Genomic DNA, 27,962 nt, shown 5'->3' on the forward strand with positions numbered 1-27,962 from the left:
GAAGGTCAGGAATTACACATATGATGTAGCTAGCTTTCTTATATTGTTCAGGATTTATAAAAACATAATTTCTCAAAACTCATAGTTTCCTATATTGCAGCAAACAGCAGAAATTGAAAAAAAAAAAAAAAAAACTGACTTTAAGCACCACAAAAATATAGAATTAACTAGTAAATTAATGCAAAAAGAATTATATACTACAAACTACAGTAGAGCATCGATTATCCGACCCCCGATCAACCGAGTTATCGGTTAACCGACCGCGTTCTAGTCGACAAATTCAAATGTCCGCTAGTGATGTGGCATTACAATATTTGGTTATGTCTTGGCTACTTTAATATTTTTGTTAAATTTTTGCATGTTTTAGCTGGCAGCACTGGCTCGACCATGAAAGGGAGGGCTAGTATTTAAACCAGGCCTAATACACTATACTAATAATGTATTTTTTCATACTTTTTGGTTATCCGACCAACCCCAGTCCCCAATTAAGTCGGATAATCGATGCTCTACTGTAGTTTAATTTAGTAATTTATTTGTGCACCTCCTTTACTGATAACATCAAAAATGCAATTTGGCATGCTATCAACAAGGATTTTATGATCGATGCCTAAAAGGAATTCCAAGTGACAATTGCTTGTTTTATGTGTTCAACGTTGGCATATTGACAAAATATATGTCATAAATTCAGCCAACATTTTCTATAGGGTTGCAATCAGGAGAATGAACTGGCCAATCAGTTTATTTTCAAACCACTATTTCATATCTTGTGATACATGGATAGATGCATTGTCACGTTGGAAAATAACAGGAATATAGATATAAGAACTCAATCCAAGACTAGAACAATTACACTTTGCATCCCAAATTTGCATTGGCACATTCAAACATCACTAGACTCAATGGATTTTATTGTGAAACACCGAATTTTTATTGGCAGAACTCTAGGGTTCCACAGAATACAAGTTGGGAACTCCTGTATTAGATGAATGTCAATTAATGCAATTTTTATTAATTTGATTTAAATTCAACTGTGACACATACTGAAAAACATAATTAGTCTTTCCTGCAAGCAGATTGAAATCTAATTTAAGTAGCAACATCATCGATGATTCATTTCATAATGTCCAATGATGTGAGGTGATCTTGGCACCACTAACTTCTGAATCAGCAGTCTTGTCATTGACTTTCTTTAACATAGGAAGTAGAGGGAATTAACCATCTGTCTCTCTGTAATCTGTGGCCAGCTCTTGCCAAGGAAGTTGTTCAGCAACTGGTGCAATTGAGTTCAAAATTCTGTTCGTGAACTGTTTGTTCAAAAAGTGAGTCATTCAAAAACCCAAGGTTTGACTATACTCATTTTCTTACATAATATAAATTAAAGTATTTATTACATAACATGAAAGCAACTTCAAGATTGAAATGATTTTTAAAATAAATTTTATTTGTTTTTGTAGATTATTAATTAATTTATGAGTGAGTCACAAGCACATCATTTAGATAGCAACAAATTTCATCCAGTATAAGACAAATATATAATGGGAGTAGCCAGCACAGGATAAGAAATGATGACTAAAGATAAGTTAGAGTAAAAGAAAAATACATAAATAAACAAACATCACTTTTCAACTCAGAACAATTAGACCAACAATATTCTAACTTCTTTATACCTTCAGTACAATACAATTTCTCTAACTCAGCAAAATAAGCATTTGTCTGAGCTTTGACCTCTATATTTGAAGTAAATTTTTGTCCAATGAATCATTTTTCCAGATTTGTGAAAAGACAAAAGTCATTGGAAGCCAAATCTGGTCAGTATGGTGCAATTTGAAGTGCAATTCATGAAGCTTTACAACTGCAATTGAAGAAGCATTGGGTGCATTGTTGTGATGGAGAAGCACTTTTTTTCTTTACCAAATGCAGACGTTTGGTCTAGTATTATGCAGCATTTCTCTAGTAATACTGCCTAATATGCTATTGATGGTTTTTGCCTTTTTTTCTACGTAGTTTGAGTATCACACTCTGAGCATCTCAAAAATAGTGAAAAACTGCAGAAACTTGGAGGAATTGCACTTAAGCATGTTCATGTCCTGAAAAATGTTCATTTGAATTTGTTTCTGGTCGACTGTTAACATGGCACCCATTACGCTGAGATTTTCCATATGCAAATGTAAAGATGATCTATTGAGAGCTTTTCGATATCAGCAAGCTCACATACTTTTGCTCACTGATCATTTAATATAGCACATGGATTTTTGCAATGATTTCCTCAGTCATTGCAGTTTTTGAGTGATCAGAACATTCATTGTTGAAAATGGAACAACAACCATGTTTAAATTCAGCAGGCCCTTTCTTCACCATAGAAAACAATAGTGAAGAGTCTTTCAAAGTGGAATCCAATTCCTTTTTTATATCTGTTGGTGTTAAACCTTTTAGAACAGAGCATTTTATCACAGTGCAAGATTTGATTCTATCCATTTTTTCGAAAACACCAAAATTTGTTTGCTTTGTATAATAAAGTACTAAATGTATGTAAAGGCCGAATATAAGAATAACGAGATTCGATTTAAATTTTTTATTTTATTTACCAACCGATTTTCGAAAGTTAGCGTTAAATCAAACACAGAAACAAAAAACGGAAAAACACCCGACAAATTTTCTTGTAAAAATTAATCATAAACCTTCGTTCCCATGGTAATACTTCCTTGTAGAAGATGAGTTAACTGTTGAAAAATAATTATATCATGTAATTCACTATTGGTCAAAAAGGACTTCCACCCTTGACGTGCATCGTGAAATCTCGAACCCGAGATCCCGGAATAAAAGGAAAACGAATGATGACGCAACCGGAGAAAAGTTTCCACAACCGTCAAGTGTGTGTGTGTCGTGGATTATCGTCTCCCGCTGTTGAAGCCGTCCATCCCATCTATCTTCAGTCCATTAACTCTTATATTCAAGCGAACCCTTGTTCCTCGGACTTTGTGCAAATCTCAGGATCACTAAGGTATTTATCCTACTCGCGATGTTTTGTAAACTCTCTCTCTCCAATCACCATACTTCCAAATATGTTAATTGATGTATTTATAGTAGCAGTAGCACAAAGGGGATGAAGATCCAGGACTACTCATAGGTATTGCCTGGGTGTGAAAGGGGGATAGGAAAGATGAGAAGAGTTGAGGAAGGCGGGAGGTGAAGAAAAAGATAGGATAGGATAGATGGTGAAGTAGGAAGACTCATCTGCGCCTGTATCGCATTTATTAACCAAACAAAAGATAATATACAAAATATATACAATGAATACATAAGTTACAAGTTGAAAAAAAAAGATGACAAGGAAAAAACTAAGTAAGGCGTAATGGGTGCATTAATACAGTAATAAACATATAAACATTAATACAGTAATAAACATACAAAAGGTCCAATAACAGTAGGACGAACTAGTTAAAGGTAGGGTCCAGTGCGCTGGTAGCGCGGATGAATTTTTTCTAGGGCTGCAAAAATATCCGGATCTTCCACGAGAGCTTGTGGTGGACAGGGCTAATTGAAGCCCTTTTTTAGCGTTACTCTTTCCAGATTAATCCGGTGATTGTCATGTTTGGTGCAGTCAAAGATCAAGTGAGTGGCATTCTGTAAGGAGATGGCATCACAGTCACAATAGGGATGTTCCCTAAGTCCAAATCAATGTAGGTATTGCCGGAAATTTCCATGATCTGTCAGGAGCTGTGTGTTATGGAAGTTGGCGCAGAAGTTCTTGTTTTGAAGTCTGGACGAGATGTTTGGAAAGTATTGGTAGATGTATTCCCTATCAATCTCAAAATAAACGGGTATTTTTGTTTAATATTAGAAGAGTGTGCGTTTCTTCCTCCATTGCCATCATCCGGCATCCCACGATTCGGAAAATAACGCGTATCTATCCGCGAGAAGTTTGATAGATTGGTGTCAGTTCCTGACGTAAACAGGATCCTATGATCCTCGTCCATAAATAACTTTGACCGCTCGATCCCTAGTCATCCTTTCGACAAACGAGGTCGGACCTCAAGGTCTTGTGCCATTAAGAGGTAGAGAAGGTAAGAATCATCTTCCATCTCCTACCCTCGGTTAACCTCACATGTACATGTTTGCAATTTCATGGTATGCCATCTGATGAATCACACTTGAGAAATGCCCTTGTCATTTGATATTTCCAGCACCATCTCTACGTCTTGCCAAGAGCTTTTGAACTACACACACACAAAAAGTTTATTACTCACAAATTGAAATTGTAAATTTATTTTTATTTGGAATATCAAAATCATACAGACATGAAAATTTTGTTATAAAAATTTGATATGCTACACATTTTAACCTGTCCCGTGTTATTTCCAAGATATCTCGGGTCACGACCTACTGGCCTTGACTGGTTGACCCGAGATATCTCATTTCAGCATCAGAATGTTTTTGAAACTAGATGTCGCTAGTCGTTATAATTTTTATATTAAAACTAACTTCTGAAATATAATTTTTTGTTTGTTTTTACATTTATTAATATATTTATTTTGTTTCTGCAAAATATAAAAATAATTTCAGATGATACAATAGCCAAGATTATTTTTTTCAAAAACGTGTAATTTTGTTAGGCTTAACATCAACGAAAATTCAATATGGCACAACACGCAATGGAGAAAAATTTAAATATCAGATAGGTTAATTCCAAAACCATTTTTGACGTTTTTAATCTATTACTATAAGAAAGATTTCAGTATGCATTAAAAAGCAAAAGATTTCAACTGTATTTCAAAACTAGTCAAATAGAAAGAGAGAGAGAGAGAGAGGAAAAGAAGTTAAGTAATCTAATAAAACAGAAAATATTTTAAATAATTTTAAAATAAAATTAAATTTCTTACGTTCTAATTTCATGTAATCTTCCAGCAAGTTCATAACATCTAGTATGATAGAAATAACATCTTGCAGCCAGTGTGTCTAATGTACGACGATTTTGACCTTGTATCTTTTGCATTAGTTGTTCAGAGCAATTAACAGCCTATTTTAATAAATATTAAAAATAATACAAATTTATTAAAACTTTTAGAATATGCAAACTTCTCATTTCATAAAATAATCTTTAAATAATTTAAATGAAAATCTGTTAAGCAACAATAAATTTCCAATTAATTCAACAATGTTAATTAAAAGTATAAGGATTTCAAATATGAAAATCTTATTGAATAAACATTTCATTATTCTAGATTAATAATTATTTTGTCAAATGAGATTTAAGATTCAGATTTGATAAGGACTATCTATTTTGACAACTGATAAAAATTAGAGGTTCTTAAAATTGACATTTTATTTATGGCTAACAGGAAACTCATAAAAAAAATTTTCTACTAACTCTGATCTTTAATAATGTTTTGCTAATTATGCAAAACATACAACCACTACATATTTAAAAAGCTCATTTAATTTGAAGATAATGATCATCCACAGTAACTTTCTTTCTATATTTGATGCTTTAAAATTATTATTATTTTAATAAATCATGTATGCTGGAATACATGAACAAATCTTGAATTCACCTCAAGACTAAGCTCAAACCTCTGATTTAGACCAGTACTAACTCTTTAAACCAGTCCTCAAATCTACAGTAAGTTACTAGTAGGCTATAACTAAAATGTGATACACTACCCCATACTAGCATGTAGCATAAAAAGTTGCTCAGGCATTAACCTTATCATCTTTCAATACATGATAAAAATAGGACAGCCTACAAAAGGAATGTGGCCAACAGAATCTACATATGGCATTACAAATTTTCATTATTAAGTTGGCTTGGTAAGAATTCTACAGTACTGTACAGTACATCAGATCTACAAGTAAACACATTCCAACTGAAATCAAAACTTCCAATAAAACATTAGTAGTTTACATAGTATAGCATCATGACAGCATTGCTACTCATGGTATATGATAACAGAGTACTGTGGTATACTTTTGCTTATGCTCTACTGCTCACATTAGTGACATGCAATCAACATATCAGTTGTTGGAAACAGTATGTGGCATAGTGTTCATTTATAGAGAATTATTATTATATTAAGCTCTACATTAAATAAATTCACAATACACAAGTTTCAGTCATAGGTGGCAGCCTGCTGAATCACAGTAATTAGTACAAAGCAATTGTTAGAAGCACTGTTTCATTTGTTTATCATTTTGTAATATGAGTCATATTTTATACCCAATGTAAAAGTTAACCCTTAGTTTTGGAGAGAATTTTTTCATAGTTAGAAAGCTAACTTACATGCTAGGATATACAGTGCTTGTAACATTCATAACTGCTCTCAAATATCCATGGGAAACAATATCATGTGAATGAAATATCTAGCCATGATGTAAGAGTAGGCATTTCTTTCTCAATAGATATTTCATTCATATTTTTCCACAACATTTTGAAAAAAATATGATATTCTCAGAAGTTTATTTTAATCAGATATGTTTTGGTTTTCCAGCATCTTATCATAAGTCAAACCAGACAAACTAATCTTTCAAGTTGTCATCATGATAAGTCACACAGTCACAATTACCATTTGAACTTTAAAACTGAATCCAGTATTTTTGATGTAAATCTAGCCTTATTCTTTACAATTTTTAACTTTTAAATTTACCTAGTCAAATTGTTTTAATGGAAAGAACAAATAAATTTTGTATATATATATATATATATATATATACACATACACAAAATTTATTTAATATATATATATATGACTATATGAGCTGTTTATTTTGAAAGTGGCCTAAGTGCATTTATGTTAAAATCAAGATATTTAAGGGTTTACGTTTTAATAAATTTAAAAATATTGGTAACTAATAAAATGGTAGTATAATGTTTGTGTTTCTGTGTTTCTAAGGGTGTATAATTTATCAAGCCAATTAGCATTATTAACATTGTTTATAAAAATAATGTGTTTTTTGATGGCTATAAATGGACTTAAGCCACTTTCAAAATTAATGAAATAACTTTTCTAATTTTTAAAAAGGGATAAGTCCATGGAAAAAATAAATTTCCCTTGAAATAAAAAGAAATATATACTATGTTATAAAATTTAAAAATATTCAACTTTTATTCACTATTAAAAAAATGTTACATTAAAATTAATAATCCTTTGTAACTAATTATTCATTCTTCTCAAATTTTTGTATGCAGGAGAGATTTAAAATAATTATGATGTGCGGAGGGTATATAGTATAATAGATCCATTAAATCATTGTATTTTAGCATTGCAATTGGCCTTGTTTTTTTGTACATTGGTGTCAACTCAATATTGTTAAAGTTTCTTGGTCTCCCCCGACACGATAGTAAATCCAGCATTTTGAATAGTGCATCATCATTCATTGATGTCTTATAGAATATTTTATATGATTGAGTTCTCAAAAATCGCATCCAACATATTTTTAACCAATTTACCCTTTCTCCATTAGTATTTTTTAATCTTCTAAAAATTGTGCTCTCTAGAGGCTTAGTTGAAATGAAATCCTCTTGTTTCACTTCATTTAGAATGAACTTATTTTCTAGACACTTTTTTATGACTTTGACAGACTATAAAAAATTAATTTTTCTATGTAATATTCTTAATGGTTATTAATTTGCTATTACAAAGGATTTATCAAACTACAAATACATAAATGAAAACATCTGCTGAACTTGGTGTTGATTTATGATTTCACTCCTTTCTTAGAGTGAATTCTGTATGTACTTGGCAATTTTTTTTTATACCTTTTTAAGGTTTTTTAGGGGGTAAAATTATCAGGAAACTCAAGAAAAGTAGATTGCAGGTGCACAGTAGGGTTACCATTATCAATTTGCATCATATTGGTAATCTTTCTTACTTGCTTGTTTGTGTTGATATATTATATTAAAATTGTATATTTAATGGAATTATTACCTGAGTTAATCAAGCAATACTACATTAATAATAAAACATAAAGCTCTTATGTCATAAAATTTTACTGCATAATATACTCCATGTCCGTTTGCAATTCTCAAAATGAGACTTACGGCACTTTCAAAATAAAAATTTTTATCATTCTATTAACCAGCTAATTTTTGTTTTACAAAATCTTAGTGATTTTAAATATATTATTTACAATTTGTTTCAAAATGAAAAGATAATGTAGAAATGTAAATATTAAAATAGCTAGCTTAATTTTTTTTTTTAAATGGACTTAGACCACTTTCAAAATAAACAGCTCAGATACGAAATAAATTCAATGATATTTTATTTGCTTTTTTTTCTTTAAACATGTATAAACTGATTCTTCACTTTCCATCATTTCTATATGATGTCCATTCACTCTCTGACAACAAATTGTTTTGCTTTCCTAATTAAAAAGTTGTTGTTATTATGTGTTTAGTGTAAAAATAAAAACGAGCTCATTAAAATTCACATTGTAAGAAAATAGATTCAAAAATAAATGAAAAACAATAACTTACACGTTTCATTCTATCAGGATTTTTTTGTGCTTCTTGACACTCTGAATCAATTAAGTGGAGAAGTACCAGAAGATGTATGTAAACATCTAATTCTGTTAATAGTGGTGTTTGAGCTGCTCTTCCACTTCTTATTCTAAAATTACTGACAACTTGATTGTCAACGTCCATTTGCTATAAATCAAAACTTATATGTATTTTAACAATTCTAGAATAATCCACAGAATTATATTTTAAATTAAAATTGGAATCCATATTTTTTGTAACAAAAACACAAATTTTTTAAAATTTCATTGAACATTTATTAATATTTACTAATTTCACTTTAATATAAGATTAAACAGTAACAAAATAAATATTCTTATAACTTACTACTAAATACAAATTTTAACACTTGAAAATATCATTTATAGACTACTGAATTTATTCAATAACTAAAACACTACAAAAATAGTTATAAACAAAATATTTATCAGTAATCAAATAATTCATATTGCTTTAAATATTATCATCCATAAAAAAATTACTTCATGAAAAAGCCTATATAGATTGTTTTATGAATTTTGATTCTAGAAAAGAGCTGTAATAAGTACTTTTACATAAAGTAATAATGTTTCTTAAAATACATAAACAAATATATATAAATTTCACTGGCCTAATTAATGAAGAAAATGTTTAATGATGTTTAGAAGTTTAAAAACCTAATAAAGCGAAACCTGTCTGAAACAAAACCCGAATAAACTGTTAAAAAATTCTACATTCGTAACGTGGAAAATATTTTCTATTTTTCTATGTTAAATTTGAGTATAAGTCAGAAGCCTGTTCAACACAAAACAGAAGAGGTTTTTGGTCATAAATAATGTAATGTAACCTGGATAAAGTAGAAAATTAACATTCCATTTTTAGACAAATAAGTAAAATTACCTACAGCTTTAACAGTCATCACAGAACAAGACAAACTGTATTCAGAGAATGATTTTGAGTGTTGTCAGAGAAACGAATGTCATGTGACAAGGCAACATATGGATACAAGGTCTTTGTTAGAATTAACCAGGAGTAGAATCAAATGAGTTTCCAAGAACAAAGTTCTTTATAACAAGCAACAAATATAATTTATGAAAACAATGAGAGCAAGATGTTGCCCAATATTTCTTACTGGAATACACGATGTCTAAAAGGTTACTGTGAAGTGGAAAACGTTTAAGAAAAGTTCTAATAAAATTGAAGTTTTATACAATATTGAAGTTTCTCCTGTAGTGTGAGAATGGGAGGTTCCAATCTACTCTGTCTCACAGGCCATCTAAATATCGTTGAAGTTTATGAATACATGAACACCTTTATGGATTATCATCAAGAGTCCCAACACCAGTTAGGATAAAACTATTCCCCGTCCTAAATTGCAAATTGGTCTTTTCGTATGAAAAAGTACATTAAAATTCTACTAGAAATTTAGAAGGGTATAACTTAAACATTCATAATGAATACATGGGAATTGTGGACCAGCAATGGAGTTAAGCACTAATCAAATCTAACAATAATAATTAAAGAATATATTTATTAACCTGAACAAATTTATAATACAAATGAATTAAATGCTAATATATTATAAAATAACATATCAAAAAAATAAACTGCTAAACCTAACTGATTTTAGAAAGAGATAAGATGAATGGCAATTCCTTTCCTGACAGAGTTACAAAAGTCATATTACCTGTGAACATATATATTTGACATTGAACATTGAAACTCTTGGAAGAAGTCAAATGTTCAATTATGCTTTCTTCTGTCTCGTCTTGGTGAGTGTGAGAGAACTAGATGATCAGGAGCACAAAAAGAGAGCTGGGGAGAACAAGAGAGAGAGCCTTTGGAGGTAACCTCTCACCTTTTATACAAAATTTCCATCCAATAGAATTATTTGAAATAAACCCTCCACACTTCCAATGTGTGACAGAAGTCAGGCGGTCTTGCAGATAGTGTGAGATGTCTCACACTAACTATTGCTTTTGGAGGAACTAAGTTGTTTCCTCCTGTTGAAGAGGAAACTCCTTTTTCAACTTTACTTAATTTTAAAAGATAGATAAAGTTTCTATCGAAATAATTTAATAATTATTTTAACAAAATTTTCTAACAGAATAATCTCCCAACTCCAGATTCTCACATACAGCAAATGCTGGAAATGTCCCCTGGAAGACAAGGGAGTGAGGTCTGAAGATTTAGCAGGCCAGATTTCATGAGAGGTTATTAATCAGCAAAGAAGTCTTCCAAAAATCAGATCTGTAAGCAAGCAGTAACATCATCTACTGCAAAGTGGAAACACAGGACATAGAACTTGCAGGTCTTGTACACAATGCTGTACATACAACTTTAATGTCATTACAAATTTCTCACAGTAACTCTTTGAATACCTGTATTTATAATAAATAATGAACACCTTTAATTTTTTGGCATTTAAAATATTTCAGTAAAATAAGCATTAAAATTTATTTCTATGAATTAAACATCACGATGAATCTAAAAATGGCCCTTTAGAAGGATTGAAAGTACTAATACACAATATACAACAAATGGTGGAAAATCAAACAATTATTATTGAAATAGTTAAAAAGAAACAATTATAATTGAGTTTATAAAACTAAATCTGTTTTTTAAAAAGAATTTAAGATATTTTTGTTTATAACTTAGTTATGAAAGTTTTCTGTTTAAAATTTTTGAAGATGGTAGGTAGCTAATTTATCTTATTCTCATTTGTTCCATTTTTACTAAAGAATGAAATTTTCCAACTTAGTAGTTCATCTTTCTTATCATTCTTTTATGATTTTACTAAAAGTGATACAAAATATTTTGCAAGAAAAATTTCATAAGTAACTTTTCCAAACATTTCATTAGTTTGTGTATGCAAATATGGCATTTATAAATCCAATCAAATGACTACTTATAAATTTGTCTAAAGCTAATGGATTGTTTGTTCTGATATTTTTTTTGTTGTAAGTCAGATACGATGCTATTTCTTTTCTATTAAAGTATAAAAAATGATTTTGTTAAGTTTGCAGATAAAATTCTCATTTAGTTGTTTTTAATTTATTGGCTGAATGTAAATTAGTAGTCAATTTGCAACAGCAAATATTTGCTTGTGAAGTTTAAAAAGTTATTCGAATTATAATTAATAAGAGTCATTGCTACAAATTATTTCATTTGGTATGTGAGGTAGGTAAACTTTTCTTGATTCAGTGGAGTTAGTATCTAATTTGTATTTATCTACTGCTTTTTCTACCTGAAGCTGGATTGTATGTACAGTACTACTACTTTTGTAGATGTTGTTTAAGGATTTTCCTTTTGTTTTTGTAAATACATTCTCAATTTGGATTACAAGTGCAATTATTTATGAGTTTTAATTTGTAATTTGGTTTTATAGTTTAACATTTTGTTTATAACTTGAGTTGTCTATTATGTGATGTGTATTTTTTTTGTGCTATGTCCCCAAATCAAGGGAACTCTGCTATGGAGAAATTCATAATGCTAGACAATAATAAGTAGATGTATGTTATTGTTTATAAATGAATAAACAGCCTTAAATTTACAATAATAAGATGCAAATAAAAAAATTTCGATTTTAATACTAAAATTTTTGATACAATTTTATGTAACAAACGTCTTTATTTACTTAAAATAAATTATATTTTACAATTTTAATTTTAAAATAATCAATAATTTCACAAAATTTTAAAGCTATTATTACCTCTTCTGTTGAAATAAATGATAAGAGAGCTTCTCTTTGTGCTGATGACTGTGTATAAAATCCATTAACTACAGTTTTCAATACTCTTGGATTCAATCTTTTCCGTGTTGATACTAATACACGAAGAACTCTCAAAATAAATCTAGGTTCTTTGGACAGAACTGCCTTTTCAATGTGTCTAGCATGTTCTTTAATATCTGAAATATTCAATAAAGTAATTTTAAAAACATAGAATTTTAAATTAATTAAAAAATTTGGTAGTCTCAAAAATGTTTATTTAGAGAGTTAATTGTTCTAGAAATTCCAGAATCTATATACATTTTAAATATATTTGTACAACACATTATATAAATAGTTACTTAATATATGTACAAGTATTTAAATAATCACTTTATTATAAATGTAAGAAAGATTTCAATATGGTCATATATTTTTTCTATTAGTAGATATTGGTACCTTTCCCACAATGGTGTGTAAATTCCAAAATGTGCACTACTGGGCATAACATGCTCCACAATGTACATGAAATACACAACAATAAGTACATTTTACACTAAACATCTGGTATAGTATCTGGAATGAGCAGATTTTTCATCACATCCATACTCATTAATGGAACTCTGACTAGTGACTGCCATCTTAACATTGTAACACGATAGTAAATAAATGAGTTGACAACTTGTTATTGGAACAACTTCAATAGGTTTGGTATTAATAGGATGGTGTATCAGCTCATTCCTGAGCAGATATATGTTGGTGTTTCACAGAATGATTGAACAACTGACTAATAGGATAATGCAGTTATATTCCTAGACCTGACCCAGTGGATTTTTTCTATGAGGTAACCTAAAAGCATCAATTTATGATGCATATCCAGCAGTGCCAGGTGTTATTGGCAAGCTGCAAAGGCAAATATAAAGGGCTTGTAGGACAATGACATTAGATATAATATATGCCATTCATAATGCCACTGCTAATCATATGCATCTTTGTATTGTCACAGTCACTTTAAACATGTACTATAACAAAATGAAGCTAACTGTTCCCGTATTCACATATGAGTGTTATTTTTTTAGAGTCAGAGATCCTTATTCTAAATCAATGGTGTCGAACACAGTCACATGTGGCTCTGGGGACTTTGTAATGAGTCGCATGGTCCTGAACTTGATGATGATGTTACTAACATTCATATTAAAAACATCATTATCATAAAAAAAATTACATCCAATATTGATAAAATTGTTTCTGCCAGATGATGCAATGTTTCTAGTAAAAATAAAATTAATAAAAATTTTTAAAATTTCTCTAATTTTAAATTTTTTTGTAACATTTGATGATAATACATAAAAATAATATATTTTTAAAATTTTTGTAAATTTATTAAAGAAGAAATAAATGTAAAAGTCAAATGAGTTATTTTCAAATACACATAAAAGACCTTTTTTTGTCTGTGGCCCACAGACTCCAAAAAACTGTATTTGGTGGCCCATGATCTTTTATGAGTTTGACACCACTGTTCTAAATCTTAAAATCATACTTTTCCATTATCCTTGTGCTCAGGAGAAATAGGAAAATTTTTGTATTGCCTTGGAACTATTGTGTGATTTATACATGTTTTTTTTTTTTTTTAAATTACTTTATTTTACTGTAAACATCATAGTGGGTGCCTTAATTAATGTATCCAAATGCAATGCTGAAAAAAATCTCTTTGCATCTGGAAAACGCCAAAATGAACACCCTGTGTATGTTCATTATATATATTATGATCATATACAGTTACGATATCTCATCATTTTCTCCTTTTATATATGAGTTCACAAAAATTCTAATATTTGAATAAAACCAATATAAGTTTTAAAACAGCAATTACAGATCCTTTTTAAAAAATTAATTTCAGTTCTCCCTCATTCAAAAAAGCAATTTTAAAAAAATTAACAAATCCTCACAATGTAAATCATATTTTAGATATAAATGAATAATTATTTTGCTAGTCCTTAAATGAAACTTTCAATTTACAAATAAATTCTCTAAATTAGTGTAGTTATTATTTAAATCAACAGTTTTCAACATATTATATTTACTCTAATTAAAGTTTTTGGAAAAATTGACAAGCTGTGTAATTTTGTGATTAAATCTGTTAGGAAGTACTATGTCTAATTTTGCTCACTTCTATTTGCACTTCTAGGGAGATTTACAGTGCTAAAAATGATAAATCTCAAGCAATAGTTAGAGGAACAAAAGTTAGAAGGATAGTTATTTGTTATAAAAATGTGTTATCAGTTATATATACCAAGAGTGATTTTTCAGAATTTATTATCTATATTTTTATCATCTTAACTATTCTCTTAATTCCAAATAATCTAAATTGACATTTTTTAATCTGTTCCTTGCAACATAGCCATTTAGTTTATAGCTCTTCACTTCATAAAAAATTTTGTATTTAATTTTTATTAAATAGAATATTTCTTACCAATACAAACAAATTTCTCTGTATAGCAGACACAACCAAAATTTACTTCCTAAATGAAATCTTTTTATAACAATAATTTCAAAACAGAATGAAATTAAATATTATATCTCTGTGAATAAAACAGATTGGCTTTATGATTTAAAAAAATTAAATCAGATGCCAAATAAAAGCAAGTATACAAAACATTATATAAGGCACATTGAAACATCTGATCAAATACTTAATAGTTTAGTCTAAAAATCTAAAGAAGAATGATTGAAATAACTGTTTTTACATGTTTATGATTAAGAATACATTGAATCACTAAGTTATTGTCTAGAACTTTCCATTCTAATATCTTTCATTTAATCTTTAAAATCCATAAAATCAACTATCAAAAGTTTTTAAATTTATCTTAAATAAATTTCAATAATTGATTTTAGTAAGATCCAAACAGAAAACATCTGAGATGTAAAAAGATTGTGCCAAGTAAAAATTATAACAATTTCAATGACAGTTCAAGTTTTTTCTTAGGAGTTTCTTTTTGGTAAAAGTAAGCTTGGCACTTCAAAGTGAAATGTAAAAAACATTTATACAGGTTAAAAATCTTGTGAACACTGCTATAAAATGCCAAGCTTATCTTTATCAAAGAAAAAAAATTTGACTGTCATTCAAACTGTCCTAATTTTTTACTAGGTGCAACTTTTTTACATCTCAGATATTTATGTTTGGATATCAATTATTTTTTGGTTAATGAAAGGATTCAGTCAGCAGCTGTCAACTGAACACTTTAAATATGACATTAGTAAAATTATAAGGTTTTAGTTTGCATAAATTTAAGCTTTTAATATTCTGGATAACATTTTGAATGAAAATCATTTGTCTTGATGTAATTTTATCTTTACAAGTGTAAAATTAAGTGATAAAAGTAAAAACTCAAAGGGAGACCCCCCATGAACTTTGACCTATAAGTTTCACAAGCACCTCACTAATAACAAGAAAGGCTTAAGTTTAAAATTTGAGCTTTCTAGACCAAGTAGTTTTTCTCTAAGAGCATCTGCAGTGCTGGACGAAAAAAGAAGAAAAAAATACAGCTTTTTTGGTGATTTTTGCACTTTTCAATTGCTTATAATTTGGCAACTCTTTTATAGAAAAATCTGAAATTTTGCACACTACCTAAGAAAACATATCTTTCAAACAAGATATTCAGACTTACTATAGGCATTTGGGGTGAAGAAACTGACTCCTAGAAATCAGAAACACTGATTCCTGTGTATATATATACACATACACAGTCAGTGAATTCTTAATTTGTATGAAATGTCTTAAATTATAGTTAAAATTAATAATTGAAGATCAAGATTTTACCTTCAAGAGTAAGGGTATCCACATCTTTAGTTTCAGTATCTTTATTTTCATTAGTAATATCATCATCTGCATTTCTCATTTCAACATCATTTGAATGTTCTGTGACCATCTTGAAAAACTAAATTATTAGAAATAAAGAATTTTATTTTGTTTAATATTGTGTATGGACAGACTTTAAATAATATTAATTATGTATTAGTTATAAATGAATTTATAATTTGTAGATTAATAAAATAAAAATGATTACTAGATATAAAATTACAAACACTAATAAAAAGAGAAAAATAATATAAATCAGACACCTTCTGTGCTTATTCCAGCACAATAAACATACCTGCTAAAGGTATAGAACATTTTGTTTAAAATTTTTTTGATTAATTGCATTTAATTTATGGAAAAGAATAATTTTTGACAAAGGTCTCTGAAAGCGTCTGAAAACATTCATTTTTCTAATAAACATGCCTACTGGAATAAATACAGAAGGTGCCTGTGAATTAATAGAATAATAACTTATTAATTTAAATACATCTAGACATACAAAATTAATTTAACAGAGAATAAAGATTAATTAAGCTGAAAAGTATTGGTGTTAAACTAAGTGTTAAACTTTATTTTGTATTTTCTATTCATATAATAACTAGATAATGTTCGATACATTAATTCGCGTAACTTCTATCATTAATTAGTAAAACAATAGTTTTGTTTTCAAAAACAATTCTTACTTAATTGTATTGTAGCGAAATACACGAAAAATCAATTTTTTCTCTATTTCTCTACAATACAATTAAGTAAGAATTGGATAAATAATTATTTTGAAGTTTTGTTTTAATTGCTAATATTGATCAATGCAAATTAACAGTATTATTTTAACACAAAATTTTAAAATAATTTAATGATACGTTAATTTATTATAAATATTTAATTCCTGTTTGATAAATGAATAACTATACAAGGGCGTCGCCAGGGGGAGGGGCAGAGGGGCAGTTGCCCTCCCCTAGAAATTCGAAAAAGTTATTTAAATGCTAATTTTTAATTAAAATAATCTTCTTAAGCTTCTTGTAAGTTAAAGAAAATGTTTTATTTGAGATATTTCTTTTCCAGTACATAGTGAATGATTAAAACTTTATGAATCGTTTTTATTTTACCTACATACAATTCATATCCTCTATCAATTTACATCATCATGCCCCCCCTTTACCCATTGGCTGGCATCGTCCTTGTAACTATAAATGCATAAGTGTTTTTAAAAATTGCAAACTCTTGAAGGCGGATGGAATTACATGCAATTTGCAGTTTAAGTAAAACAAGGTGAGACATGTAAATACAATCAAACTTCCATATTACGACCTTCTATATAGTGAATTTCTTTGTATAACAAATTTTTGCACCATGCACTGCTCTTTCAGCCCAAAATACATGTAAAATTGCTTGTCATAATGTTTTGTCAAACTTTTTCAATATCAGATGATGATGATGATGCCAGTTTCTAGTAGGTGGAGCTGTTCTATCAAGATCAGTGATGTTAGAAGCCTCTCTGCATTGGGAAAGAATACTGTATTGCATCAGACACCATCGTCTGATGCAATACAGTATTCTGAGTCTGATATTTATTATTGACTCCATCACTTTGCTCATACAGTTTATTAGGGCTAGTGGCTGATAATTTTGTGGGTTTATTATACATTTATTTAGTTTCTGGATTGTGATAATTAGTGCTCTCTTTCAGGAATGTGGACATTTCTATTCTATCTACAAGCAATTAAATATAGCAAGTGGAGACAATTGTGCTGTTGAGGATAAGCATGTGGAGTGAATTTGATCTGGCCAACTGTTGTATTCCTGATTTGCTTTAATAGCTGCTATAATTCATATATTGTGAGTGGACTGTAGGAGTATTGTAGGAATTTGTTGGTATACTACTGAAAAGTCACTCTGCACTTATATATTTATTAACAGACATGTTTCAATATAGACTACAGGAGGTAAATATGAATGACAATTATAAACAATGTTGAAAGTGACCCCCCCATTAGCATCAATACAGGCTTGGATCCTTTTGTTTCTAAATACCATTATCAGTTGTTCGCTTGAAATAGACTGAATGAATGCTGTTATTGCTGCTTTCAAATTATCCGATGTGTGTGGATGATTTCGATACACTGCAGATTTTGCTGCTCCCCATAGATAAAAGTTTGGTGGATTTAAATTTGGTAAGTGTGGGGTCACATGTCTTTCAAAATAATGCAAAAATATGATTAGAAAAGTGCATAGTGACTTTCCAAACACCCTATACAAACCATATCAAAGTTTATTCAGCTTTTCTTTTCAGAAACTAAAATGATTGGGTATACATAGCTGTGCTTGAGTTGAATGCAAATGTTCTGTGTTCTGCCCAAGCAGTTTGTTATAGTTTGTTTATCTCCTAATTTACTGCTGTATTCTGTCAAGATTGGGATTCATTAAGTGGTGGCGTTTCTCCTTATGGCATTGATGCCATTCCACAATTGACATTGTTCTGCTGTTTCGCCTAATAAGATGATGAAGCATCCAAAGATTCTTTTTTAGTTTTTCGGTATATCTTTTTGGCATATGCTTTCACCTGCTTAAATCTTATGTGGTTCTCTTCTGTTGGTGGCACTTGAACTTATGTCAAGCTCTGTGTTGAGCATATTGTGCTGATATGCAATCCAGATTCCACCAGGATTTATAGTCTTGAGATACAGTGTGTTTCAGAACAGGACTGACTTCCAAGCTGCCTGTAGAATTGTCTCTGTGGTCTTTTATACTTCTTAGTGAACTGTATGGTTCCTCTGCATATCTGCATTTATTGTTAAGTTGACATAACTCTAAAGACCCCAGTTATACTTTATCACTGACCCAATATTGTCTAGTGTCACAGTCAACACTCCTCTATTTTAAGGAGGTGGAGTCGGTCAGGATGGCAAGATGATGTGAGCTGTGTATGTGTGGTGGCATTAGACACTGAGGCAAGAACTCTGTTAACAATTAACACCTGTTTACCTGTTTACCTGAAATACAAAAGACACTTTACAAAAGTTTAGATCTCCTTTTCTTATACACTAACCCAACAGGATACAAAGTGAGTCCAGATGACAGTGATGGGTTGGGATATGATGTTCCAGTACAGTGACACAAAGTTCCCAAGGTTTGTCATTCCTAATCAGTGGGTCAGTGTTCTAGACTAGCAGTCACTAACCGGTGGTCCGTGAGAAAATTTTGGTGGTCTGTGGAGAAATTTAGACATTGATCAACTCAAGGTTACATGAAGCATTACGAAAGAAATGCAAAATGCTTGGTTGCTTTTTCTCACTCATTGGAGGTGTTTTATTCTAATCTAAAACCAAATACAAAATGACTGTTATCAGTAAATAATCAACAATAAATACTGTTGTGAATGCAATTGTCATCCTTTGTAGAAAAGAGCCAAGAATCTATAAACTTATTTCAAACAAGCATCAACAAACTTCACACTAATTTGTTATATAGTAGAGAGTCGTTAATTGGAATCAATTGGGGACTGGGGTTTTCAGATTAGTGATTTGTTCCGATTACCGATTATGTACGAAAAAATATATTAACCTGTCCGATGTTCAAATTTTTCTCCGTTGAGTGTCGCTTCGTGTTCAATTTTCGTCGATTTTAAGCCTAACGAAAATTTTTATAATAATAATCGAGGCTATCGTATCGTTAAAAATTATTTCTGCATTTTGTACAAACAAAATAAATATATTGAAGAATATAAAAACATAAAAATTATACTTTAGAAGTAAATCTAGTATCAAAAATGTTCAATTCAGCACGACACAGTCCGACTGAAAATCGTTCCGATTACCGGGGTTCCGATTCCGACTCTCTACTGTAATTAAACAAATGAATTTCATATTAATAAAGTAAAATGAAACTTTTATGATTATTCTATAGATGTTTGTCTTGTTTAAAAAATTGATGTTAGTGGTCCACAGGATTCAAAATTGTGAGTTTAATGGTCTGCGAGGCCAGAAAGGTTGGCAACCACTGTTTTAGACAGATAGTCCACTGATAAGAGAAATTAAAGAACACAGTTCGTTGGCAATATGTATCACTTAATTAAAGTTGACTGTGTTAGTGGAAAAGCTCTCTGCTGTTCTTGTGTTTTAGGCATAAACATTTCACATTTCCAATTGGATATTCTGGTTGGGTATGATCTCCATCTTCCTCTTTTTTGATTGGCTCCTAGTTTGTTGCCAGGGCTATTTGGGACCGAATTCAGAGATTGGACACTAGGTGGAGATACTTATCAAATTTGTTGAGATTTCTGCCTGTAACTCAGAGTTAAGCATTTTTACCCTGGTTATAAATGCAGTATTACCAGCTGCACTCATGTGACATTTAGTATCATTAAACATTTTATTTTTCTGTTTTCATAATCATAGGAGAAAAACTTAAATTTTACTTTCTACTCTTTCACAAAACAACTTTTCTTACAATGTTTTATCAACTAAGAACATTTTTATATAAAACAATTTTCTTCTTTAAAAACAAACTTTGGTTTGGGTTTCAAACTCAGGTTGAGACCTCACAAAATTCTTGTCAATTTCTCCAGATTATCCATTTTGGAGTTGTACCTTCTAACAACTGATTCTTTGTGGCAAAAAGATATGGGGTAGTAGTTACAGCTGCTAAGATTTAAATTTGAATAAGTCCACATCCAATTTGCAAAAATTTCTGGCAGGCTTATAGTAAAGTCTGAAGGTGAATAGGAGAAGTTTGGATAGTAGAAATACAGTTGCCAGTGTTGTACAGACAGAATGTGTGGCAAGAAAAATTTTGATAATTTGCCCTCTGTGATCAGTTTATTCCATATAGTTTTTATCCCAGCTTGCACTGTGGCTGATAAAGTCTCCCAACAGTATCTAGGTTTTTGGAATTGGTTTGTGAGAGATTCTAAGTTTTTATCTACTGTTTCCACCAGAAGAAGATAGATGTTACCCACTGTTATTAGTTCCTGATGATGAATTTGGATTGCTACTGCCTAGAGTAATGTATTCAGAATGCTGTCAGGCAGATGCTCACCTGATCCCAAAACCCAGGTGTTCCTCTCCCTAACCCCCTCTGCCCAGGGCTCATCCTGCTGACAAAACAGCAAGCTGATACAGGATCAGACCATCCCAATGACCAGGCTGTGTTAGACCTGGCTGTCCATCTACAGGGCAGGGCCAAAGAATCATACTGGGCCTGGTTTTCTTTTCCAAGCTTTCTTGGGAGCCATGCCCTCAGCTTCCAGGATCCTCCTTTCTGGCTTATGGGTCACTGCACTTAGTCAACATGCATGTAGGCTAGAACTTAAGCAGTGTCTAGCAGCTTACATCTAGGTCTAAGCAGAAGATATACAGATAGGTGGTTTTCCAAAGTCTAGTAAGTTAGTGCTAATCTCTGAGAAGACCATGATATTGTCCTCCTACTGATGACAGTGACAAGAGCATAGTAAGTGTCCAATGGCTTGGGTTGTAGGGGTGCCACTCCCTAAACACTGCCAAAGGAGTTGCCCTGTATAGGGAGAAGTGAAAGTAATGTGACTAATAAATATACTGCATGTACTGATTATTCAATAGAATATTTGATTGTGATATAAGAATGGAAACAAATGAGAAAATACAGTAAAATTATGTGATAATGAATTTTAATGTTTCCAAGTGTGTAATAATAACTTACATAGAATACAACATGCCACTCGAACAGTTTAACAGCATCGAACGTAAAAGTAACTTTTACATTTGTTGCTGTTAAATGCATAATTCTGTTCTCTTTAAAAATTGTTCCAAACAATTCTTTACCTGAGGAAAGGCCAAGGAGGGGTCTGAAAGCATTTGTAGTGACTGTTAAATTTTAATTTGCACTGGTTAAAGCTTTTTTGTGAGTGGTGTGTTGTACTGTAAACCCCCATGCATAGTTGTTCTATATTATAACTTACATAGAACTTCTAAAACATGAAAAAATAGAGAATTTAATAATGGACTAACATTTTCAATCCTTTTTTTTCCGGATCTTCCTCAGATCCAGTTTATCTTAGAAAATTACAAATCCAAAACGAAACATATTCACAAGTTCCAAATGCATATTCCTTTTACAGAATCAACCGAAAACATATGATAAAAAAATATGCATTTGGAACTTGTGAATACATTCATTTTCGATCCATAATTTTCCAAGATAGACCAGATTCGAAGAAAATCTGAAAAAAGAGAAAGATCGTAAACGTTAGTCCATTTCTACATACATGATAAATTGGAAGCAAGGGTTCTCAGGTGCGTAACCCCTGGTGATCTATTATTTCAGATTAGGGAGCTCAATGCAACAATTCCAAGGATTTTCTCTTAAGATGACTCAACTGTATTTACTACATACATAATTAAATGCATTACATTTACTAAAAAATAACAGATTGGTTTCAATTCTTTTTTTGTTGTATCAACTATTCTCATCGACCTAACATATATTTCAAGTTTTTTGGATTACATATTAATGTAATTATAATAAAAACGATGTAATTTATATAAATAAAAGCTAGAAATTAATTAGAATTTAGCACTTAATTATTCGAATTTTAGAAAACTTTACTCGGATTATGTCTAATAAAGTAAATAAAATCTACTAAGACACGAATCAAAATCAGATATTGAAAGTATTTTAAACAAAGCTCTTATAATTAAATTAATCATAAAGCTTTTATCTCTTTAACAGGTAATAACAGGATTCATAATAAGTTTATGTCGCTATTTACCTTTACACGTTTCTCTTCGAAGTCTACAAATCCTCAATGACAACTCAAAATTTTGCCGAGCAATGGCGGGTGACTCCAGCGCCCTCTTAGACATTTAATATTATGTGAAAATATTTAAGAAAAATAATTCTAAATTTTATGAAAATATTAAAGTAATTGATTTTATGATAAAATTAAAATTTATTTTAATCTATGAAATTCAATATGTATAATTTACATATTGTGTACAGTACATATTGAATTTTACTATTACGACGAGGGACCATAAACTTTAAATCATGGATTACAGTGGCGTGCCTTGACATTTGATGACAGGGAAGCTGTGGCGACCGATGGTGAGCCAGTGATAGTCTGAGTGGGTAGGAAAATTATGCCAATCAGTGTCCATTTGCTTTTTGATATCGGTGTTTATGATGCTGATGTAATCCTCCGGTGTGATATAACGGGTTTTCTTGGTGTCATTAGGAAGGCTCTTAGCAAGTTTGTCCGCTTGTTCATTTATAGTTATTCCTTTGTGTGCTGGGGTCCATACGAGACGTGTCCGTAGATTATCTTTATTGCGACTGTTGATGTGATTTATGATGGTGTAAATGATAGATGACGACTTATCCTGATAAGCGTTGATAGCGGTAAGGATAGCTTGGGAGTCCGTGCACACAGTAATGTTGCTGTTATTCTCAGTAGCGTGTTGCAACGCACATAGGATAGCGAAACCCTCCGCCGTGAAGATGGTGGCCTCAGGGTGCAGGGTGTAGTGGGCTTTGATGCTATTGGAGTAGTCGGTGAACGCTGACGTGACATTCGTGTCGGTTTTGGAACCGTCGGTGGCTAGGAAAGTAGAGAGGTCTTGTGCCGTTGCCCACTCGTGGAAAGTGGATTGGATAACAGGGTTTGGCAGGGAAGAGTCCTGGAATGGAAGATCGCCGATATGTATGTCGAAAACGGTGGCGTCCGGGAGTGTAGAGTTTTGAGCCGGGTGCTTATTGATAGGGATGTTATGCATGTTAGTCCAGTTCCGGATGTAATGGGTAATGGGACTTTTCACAAGGGTGGCGCCTTCGTTGCTGTGGATCAGATGTATAATTTTCCGGGAAAAGTTGTCCCTCGGTGCCTTTTGGAGATAGGAACTATAATGTTTTATAAGATACTTTCTGTAGCGGCATTCTATAGTAGTGGTGTTGGTCGCTCTGCGGGTAAGAATGTTGTTTGCGGTCATAGGGAGACCGTAACTGAGTTTAATAAATTGTATCTGTAAGGATTCTAGGATTGCCATTTGGGTTTTTTTGTTATGGTTGTGATGCTGGGGATGACGTACATGAGAAGGCTGCCGATGGTGCTGTTGGCGATGCACAAAAAATCCTTTGGTTGGCCACCGTGTTTTTTGTTGCAATAAATTTTAAAGATGTTTAGTAACTTTCTGCTCTTGTCCCGAATGTATTGTATGTGGGCGTTCCAGGTTAAACGTGCAGTAATGTAGACACCAAGAAGTTTAATTTTGGAGACCTCTGGGATTGGTTGATTATTGAGAATGAAAACTTGGTTGCCACGTATATTGATGGGTATGCGCATAATTGCGCACTTCCGTGGCTGGCACTGTACAGAGTTTTTCTGAGCCCATCTGCCAAAATTGTTGAGAAATTGGACCGTGTTATAGTGTAAATGAGTCGGGTCAGTACCATGCGTGACAGCTGTAACATCGTCTGCGTATACATAGATTTTAGTGTTTTCATTTTCAAGATGAAAGATGTCATTCATGAAGATGGCAAACAGGAAGGGGGATATCACACTACCCTGAGGAATTCCTAAGCATTGGGTACTACTATGGGAGAGGTAGCCTCTCCATTTGATTTGTGTCTGCCTGTTGGACAAGAAGTCTTGAAGCCAGAGAATTGAGTTGCCTTTTAGACCTTTTTCTAGTGTCTTCCGTATAATTAGAGTGATTGACTTTATCATAAACACTACAAATATCGAGAGTAGTAATGTTGATGTAATAGCCTTTATTCCGGAGGGTATATATTTGTAACATGAGGTGCGTAAGTAAGTCCCGAGTGCCTTTGCCGGGTAGGCCTCCAAAGTGCTTATAATTAAACCAATTATTGTGAGTGGCTATGCGCTGCCATCTGTTTAGTATCATCCGTTCCATTGTTTTCATGATCGTGGAAGTGAGCGCTATTGGCCTATAGTTATCGATCATAGTCGGATCTTTACCATGTTTGTGGATGGGGAGGATTATGGTGTTTTTCATTTTCTGAGGTATGTTGCCCGTCGACCATATGGTGTTGTAGACCGCCAAAAGGTGGCTTCTGGCCTGGTAATCAAAACCCTTTAGCATGTTTGTCATGATGCCATCGGCCCCGGGAGTCGTGTTGCGTCCTTTTTTAATTGATATATCCAGTTCCCTGTTAGTGAAGGGGAGGTTGTAGGGATCTTGCTGATATGTAGTATTTTTAGGACGACTGATGATTGGCTGCTGATCTCGTAGTTCAGGGATGAAGAAGTTGAGGAATTTGGCTGCTTGATCTTTCGGAATTATTAGTGTGCAGTTGTCATGCTGTAGGATGAAGTGGCTTGTTGGGGAGTTGTTATTGTTGCGAAGGCGGCGGAGAATGCTCCATATGTTATTCTTGTAATGGGGAGAGGACGCCATGCATTCCCAAAAAGCACGCTTCTGGGTGATGATGCAGCGTTGTAATTCCGCTGTGGCTTTTTTTGCTTGGATCCAATTGTCACGATTGATGTGTCTTTGATATCGATGATAAGCCTTACGCTTGGAGGCAAGTGCTCGTTGGCAATCGGAGTTCCACCACGGGGGTTTAGGTGGTCGACTGCTCATTCTGCGATTCTTCCGCATGGCGAACAAGTTATCATATTGTTGAACGAGGTCATCGTAGGTCCATTCGTTATGTGCTGCCTAGGTGATAAAGGTATTCATGGCGTTTACGTCATTCGTGTTACCACTTCTGTCAGTCTGTTGACAGCTCTTGGTCTTGGCAGGATTGGGCGCGTGGAAGTTTGGGTTATTGTTGTTACGAGATTGATTAGGGTGGTGAGAGCGAATGAGAGGAAGATCAATAGTTATCATACAGTGCTTGCTACCATAATCTTGGAAGTAAGGATCCCATTTCACTTGGGGTGCGATATCGGTAATGGTAAGAGTTAGATCGATGGCGGTGCCTGGACCGTTATCATTTAAGTGTGTGAGACGTCCATCGTTGAGTAGGCACAGCTGGGAGAGGTTGATGAGGTCAGCCAAAATACGACCACGTGTGTCAGTGGAGCGATTGCCCCACATCACGTGATGGGCATTAAAATCTCCATCTAGTATAATAGTCTGGTCCGATAGGTGACGGAATAAGTCGTTAAATAATCCTGGCAGAGATTGAGGAGGAAAGTACGCATTTATTACCTCAATCGCTTGTGGTACGTAAATTTTAATACTGAGCCATTCTGGATCATCCTGACCATTTGAGGTTCGGGAATCTTTATAAGAACACGGAATGGAATGATGAATGTAAGTAGTTAGGCCACCTCCTGTGGTGCCAGTACGATGAGTATGGAAGGCTGTATAACCCGGTAAGTTGATGTGATTGCTATGTTGGAACCAGGCTTCTTGGATGAGTATGATTTGATAGTTTTTCCAAATACAATCGGTGTTTAACTGCATCATTTTGTTTCGGAGACTGTTGGCATTCCATTGTAGGATTTTCATGAACGTTACGATCGAGTGTGGATGACAGGCGTTTGTGAAGTCATGGGTGGTGGATTGTTGCTGATTTTCCCGTTTTTGTTTTTGGGTTTTTTGGTGGTTTTATTTGGGTTCTCTGTGGAGTGATCGGGTGGAGTCCCTCGGTCGTGTCGTTTGGTGGTTGTTGTTCTTCCTGAGGAATCTTCGACTGTGGTCCCCGTCTCGTTGGGTTTCGTTTGTGGTTGCAGTTTGGGTGGAGAGCACTTCAACTCCGTTTGTACGTTGCTAGTGTGAGCGTCAGGTTCCGAATAGACCTCACAGGCGGTCTTGTTGTGTTGTTGGATAGTACTGGGGGTAGTTTGAATACTTTGTTTGGTGAGAGACGCAGTGAGTTTGCTTTCTTGTAAGATTTGTAATAACTTGGAGAGTATGTCGTTCTGTCTGGCTATAGCTTGTTTTATAGTGATTAGTTGTTCCCACGGGTCGTCGGTCGAGGTTGGTTGGGTCGCTGTTTGGCAAGGCCGTCCGTGGGTTTGATACTGTGAGTTGGTTGACTGTTGTGTCACATTGCTGTAGGAACCGCGAATGTTATCAGAAAGAGGGTGCATGGCAGCCCGGGCGTCCTTTCGTGAACAGTTGTACATACGTTGATGACGTAGTATGGCTTTTTCATGTTGGATTCTGGAGCATTGTGGTGAGGAGAATGAGTGATTGCCGTTGCAGTTTATGCAGCGAGTAGATTCAGCTGTACATTGTGTTTCATGTTGTGGATCTCCACACCGTGTACATCTTGGAATGCCTCTACAATAATTTTTGGTATGTCCCAGTTTTCCGCATTGTTGACAAATTCTAGGACGTTCCTCGTAAGATTCCACGCGATACGCCATCAGGTAAAGCCGCAGATGACGAGGGAGATCAGTCGTAACTAGCGAAACTTTAATTGTTCCGGTTGGGATCATTTGACCGTCTACTTTTCGACTAAAACGTTGTACACTAATTGGGAGTTGGCCGTCCTCTTTGAGTAATTGGTAGATTTCCTCTGCGTGCAGCTCTAATGGGACGCCTTTTATTATGCCTGTGAAGGCATAGGAACCTCTAGTGAGACTAATACGTACCGGGATATCGTCGATCTGAGAAAGTTTTAGTAAAGTTGGGATGAAAGATTGGATCGCTGTTACATAAATTTTTCCAGTTCTGGTAATAGTGATGTTCGATATTTTCCCGTGTATATTTTCATGCGAGCGTTTAAAATGTTGATAGATTCGTTTGCCAGTTAGAGAGGGGTGCGTTCTTTCCGTTTGTAGGACACATGTCGGGTTGTTTAGAGTAACAGTTCGGGAGTTTATCCGTTGTAGGAGGTCCGCGTTAGTTGGTTCCTCATGATAAAGCCAGTAAGTGGGGTTTGGTTGGAGAGACTCAGTCGTAGTGGTCCGCGGGGAGTCGACTGACCACATGTCACGTCCGTTCGGTTGGGGA

General features: G+C 32.9%; 1 protein-coding gene across 1 annotated transcript in view; it reads right to left on the reverse strand.

Moving 5' to 3' along the window:
• The window catches only part of Rpn3 (regulatory particle non-ATPase 3), a 54,671-nt gene extending 31,796 nt beyond the window's left edge, over positions 1 to 22,875 (reverse strand). Inside the window, exons 1-5 of the mRNA XM_067274577.1 lie at positions 22,802 to 22,875; positions 16,021 to 16,138; positions 12,204 to 12,400; positions 8,471 to 8,641; positions 4,881 to 5,017 (exon numbers count right to left, since the gene is read on the reverse strand). Of these exons, the coding sequence (XP_067130678.1) occupies positions 4,881 to 5,017; positions 8,471 to 8,641; positions 12,204 to 12,400; positions 16,021 to 16,129 (614 nt within the window). The 5' untranslated portion in view covers positions 16,130 to 16,138; positions 22,802 to 22,875. The remainder of the gene's footprint in view (positions 1 to 4,880; positions 5,018 to 8,470; positions 8,642 to 12,203; positions 12,401 to 16,020; positions 16,139 to 22,801) is intronic.
• Positions 22,876 to 27,962: the final 5,087 nt, after the last annotated feature.

The sequence above is a fragment of the Centruroides vittatus genome, unplaced genomic scaffold (assembly GCF_030686945.1).
Source record: "Centruroides vittatus isolate TY-2023 unplaced genomic scaffold, ASM3068694v2 contig_1154, whole genome shotgun sequence".
NCBI lineage: Eukaryota > Metazoa > Arthropoda > Arachnida > Scorpiones > Buthidae > Centruroides > Centruroides vittatus.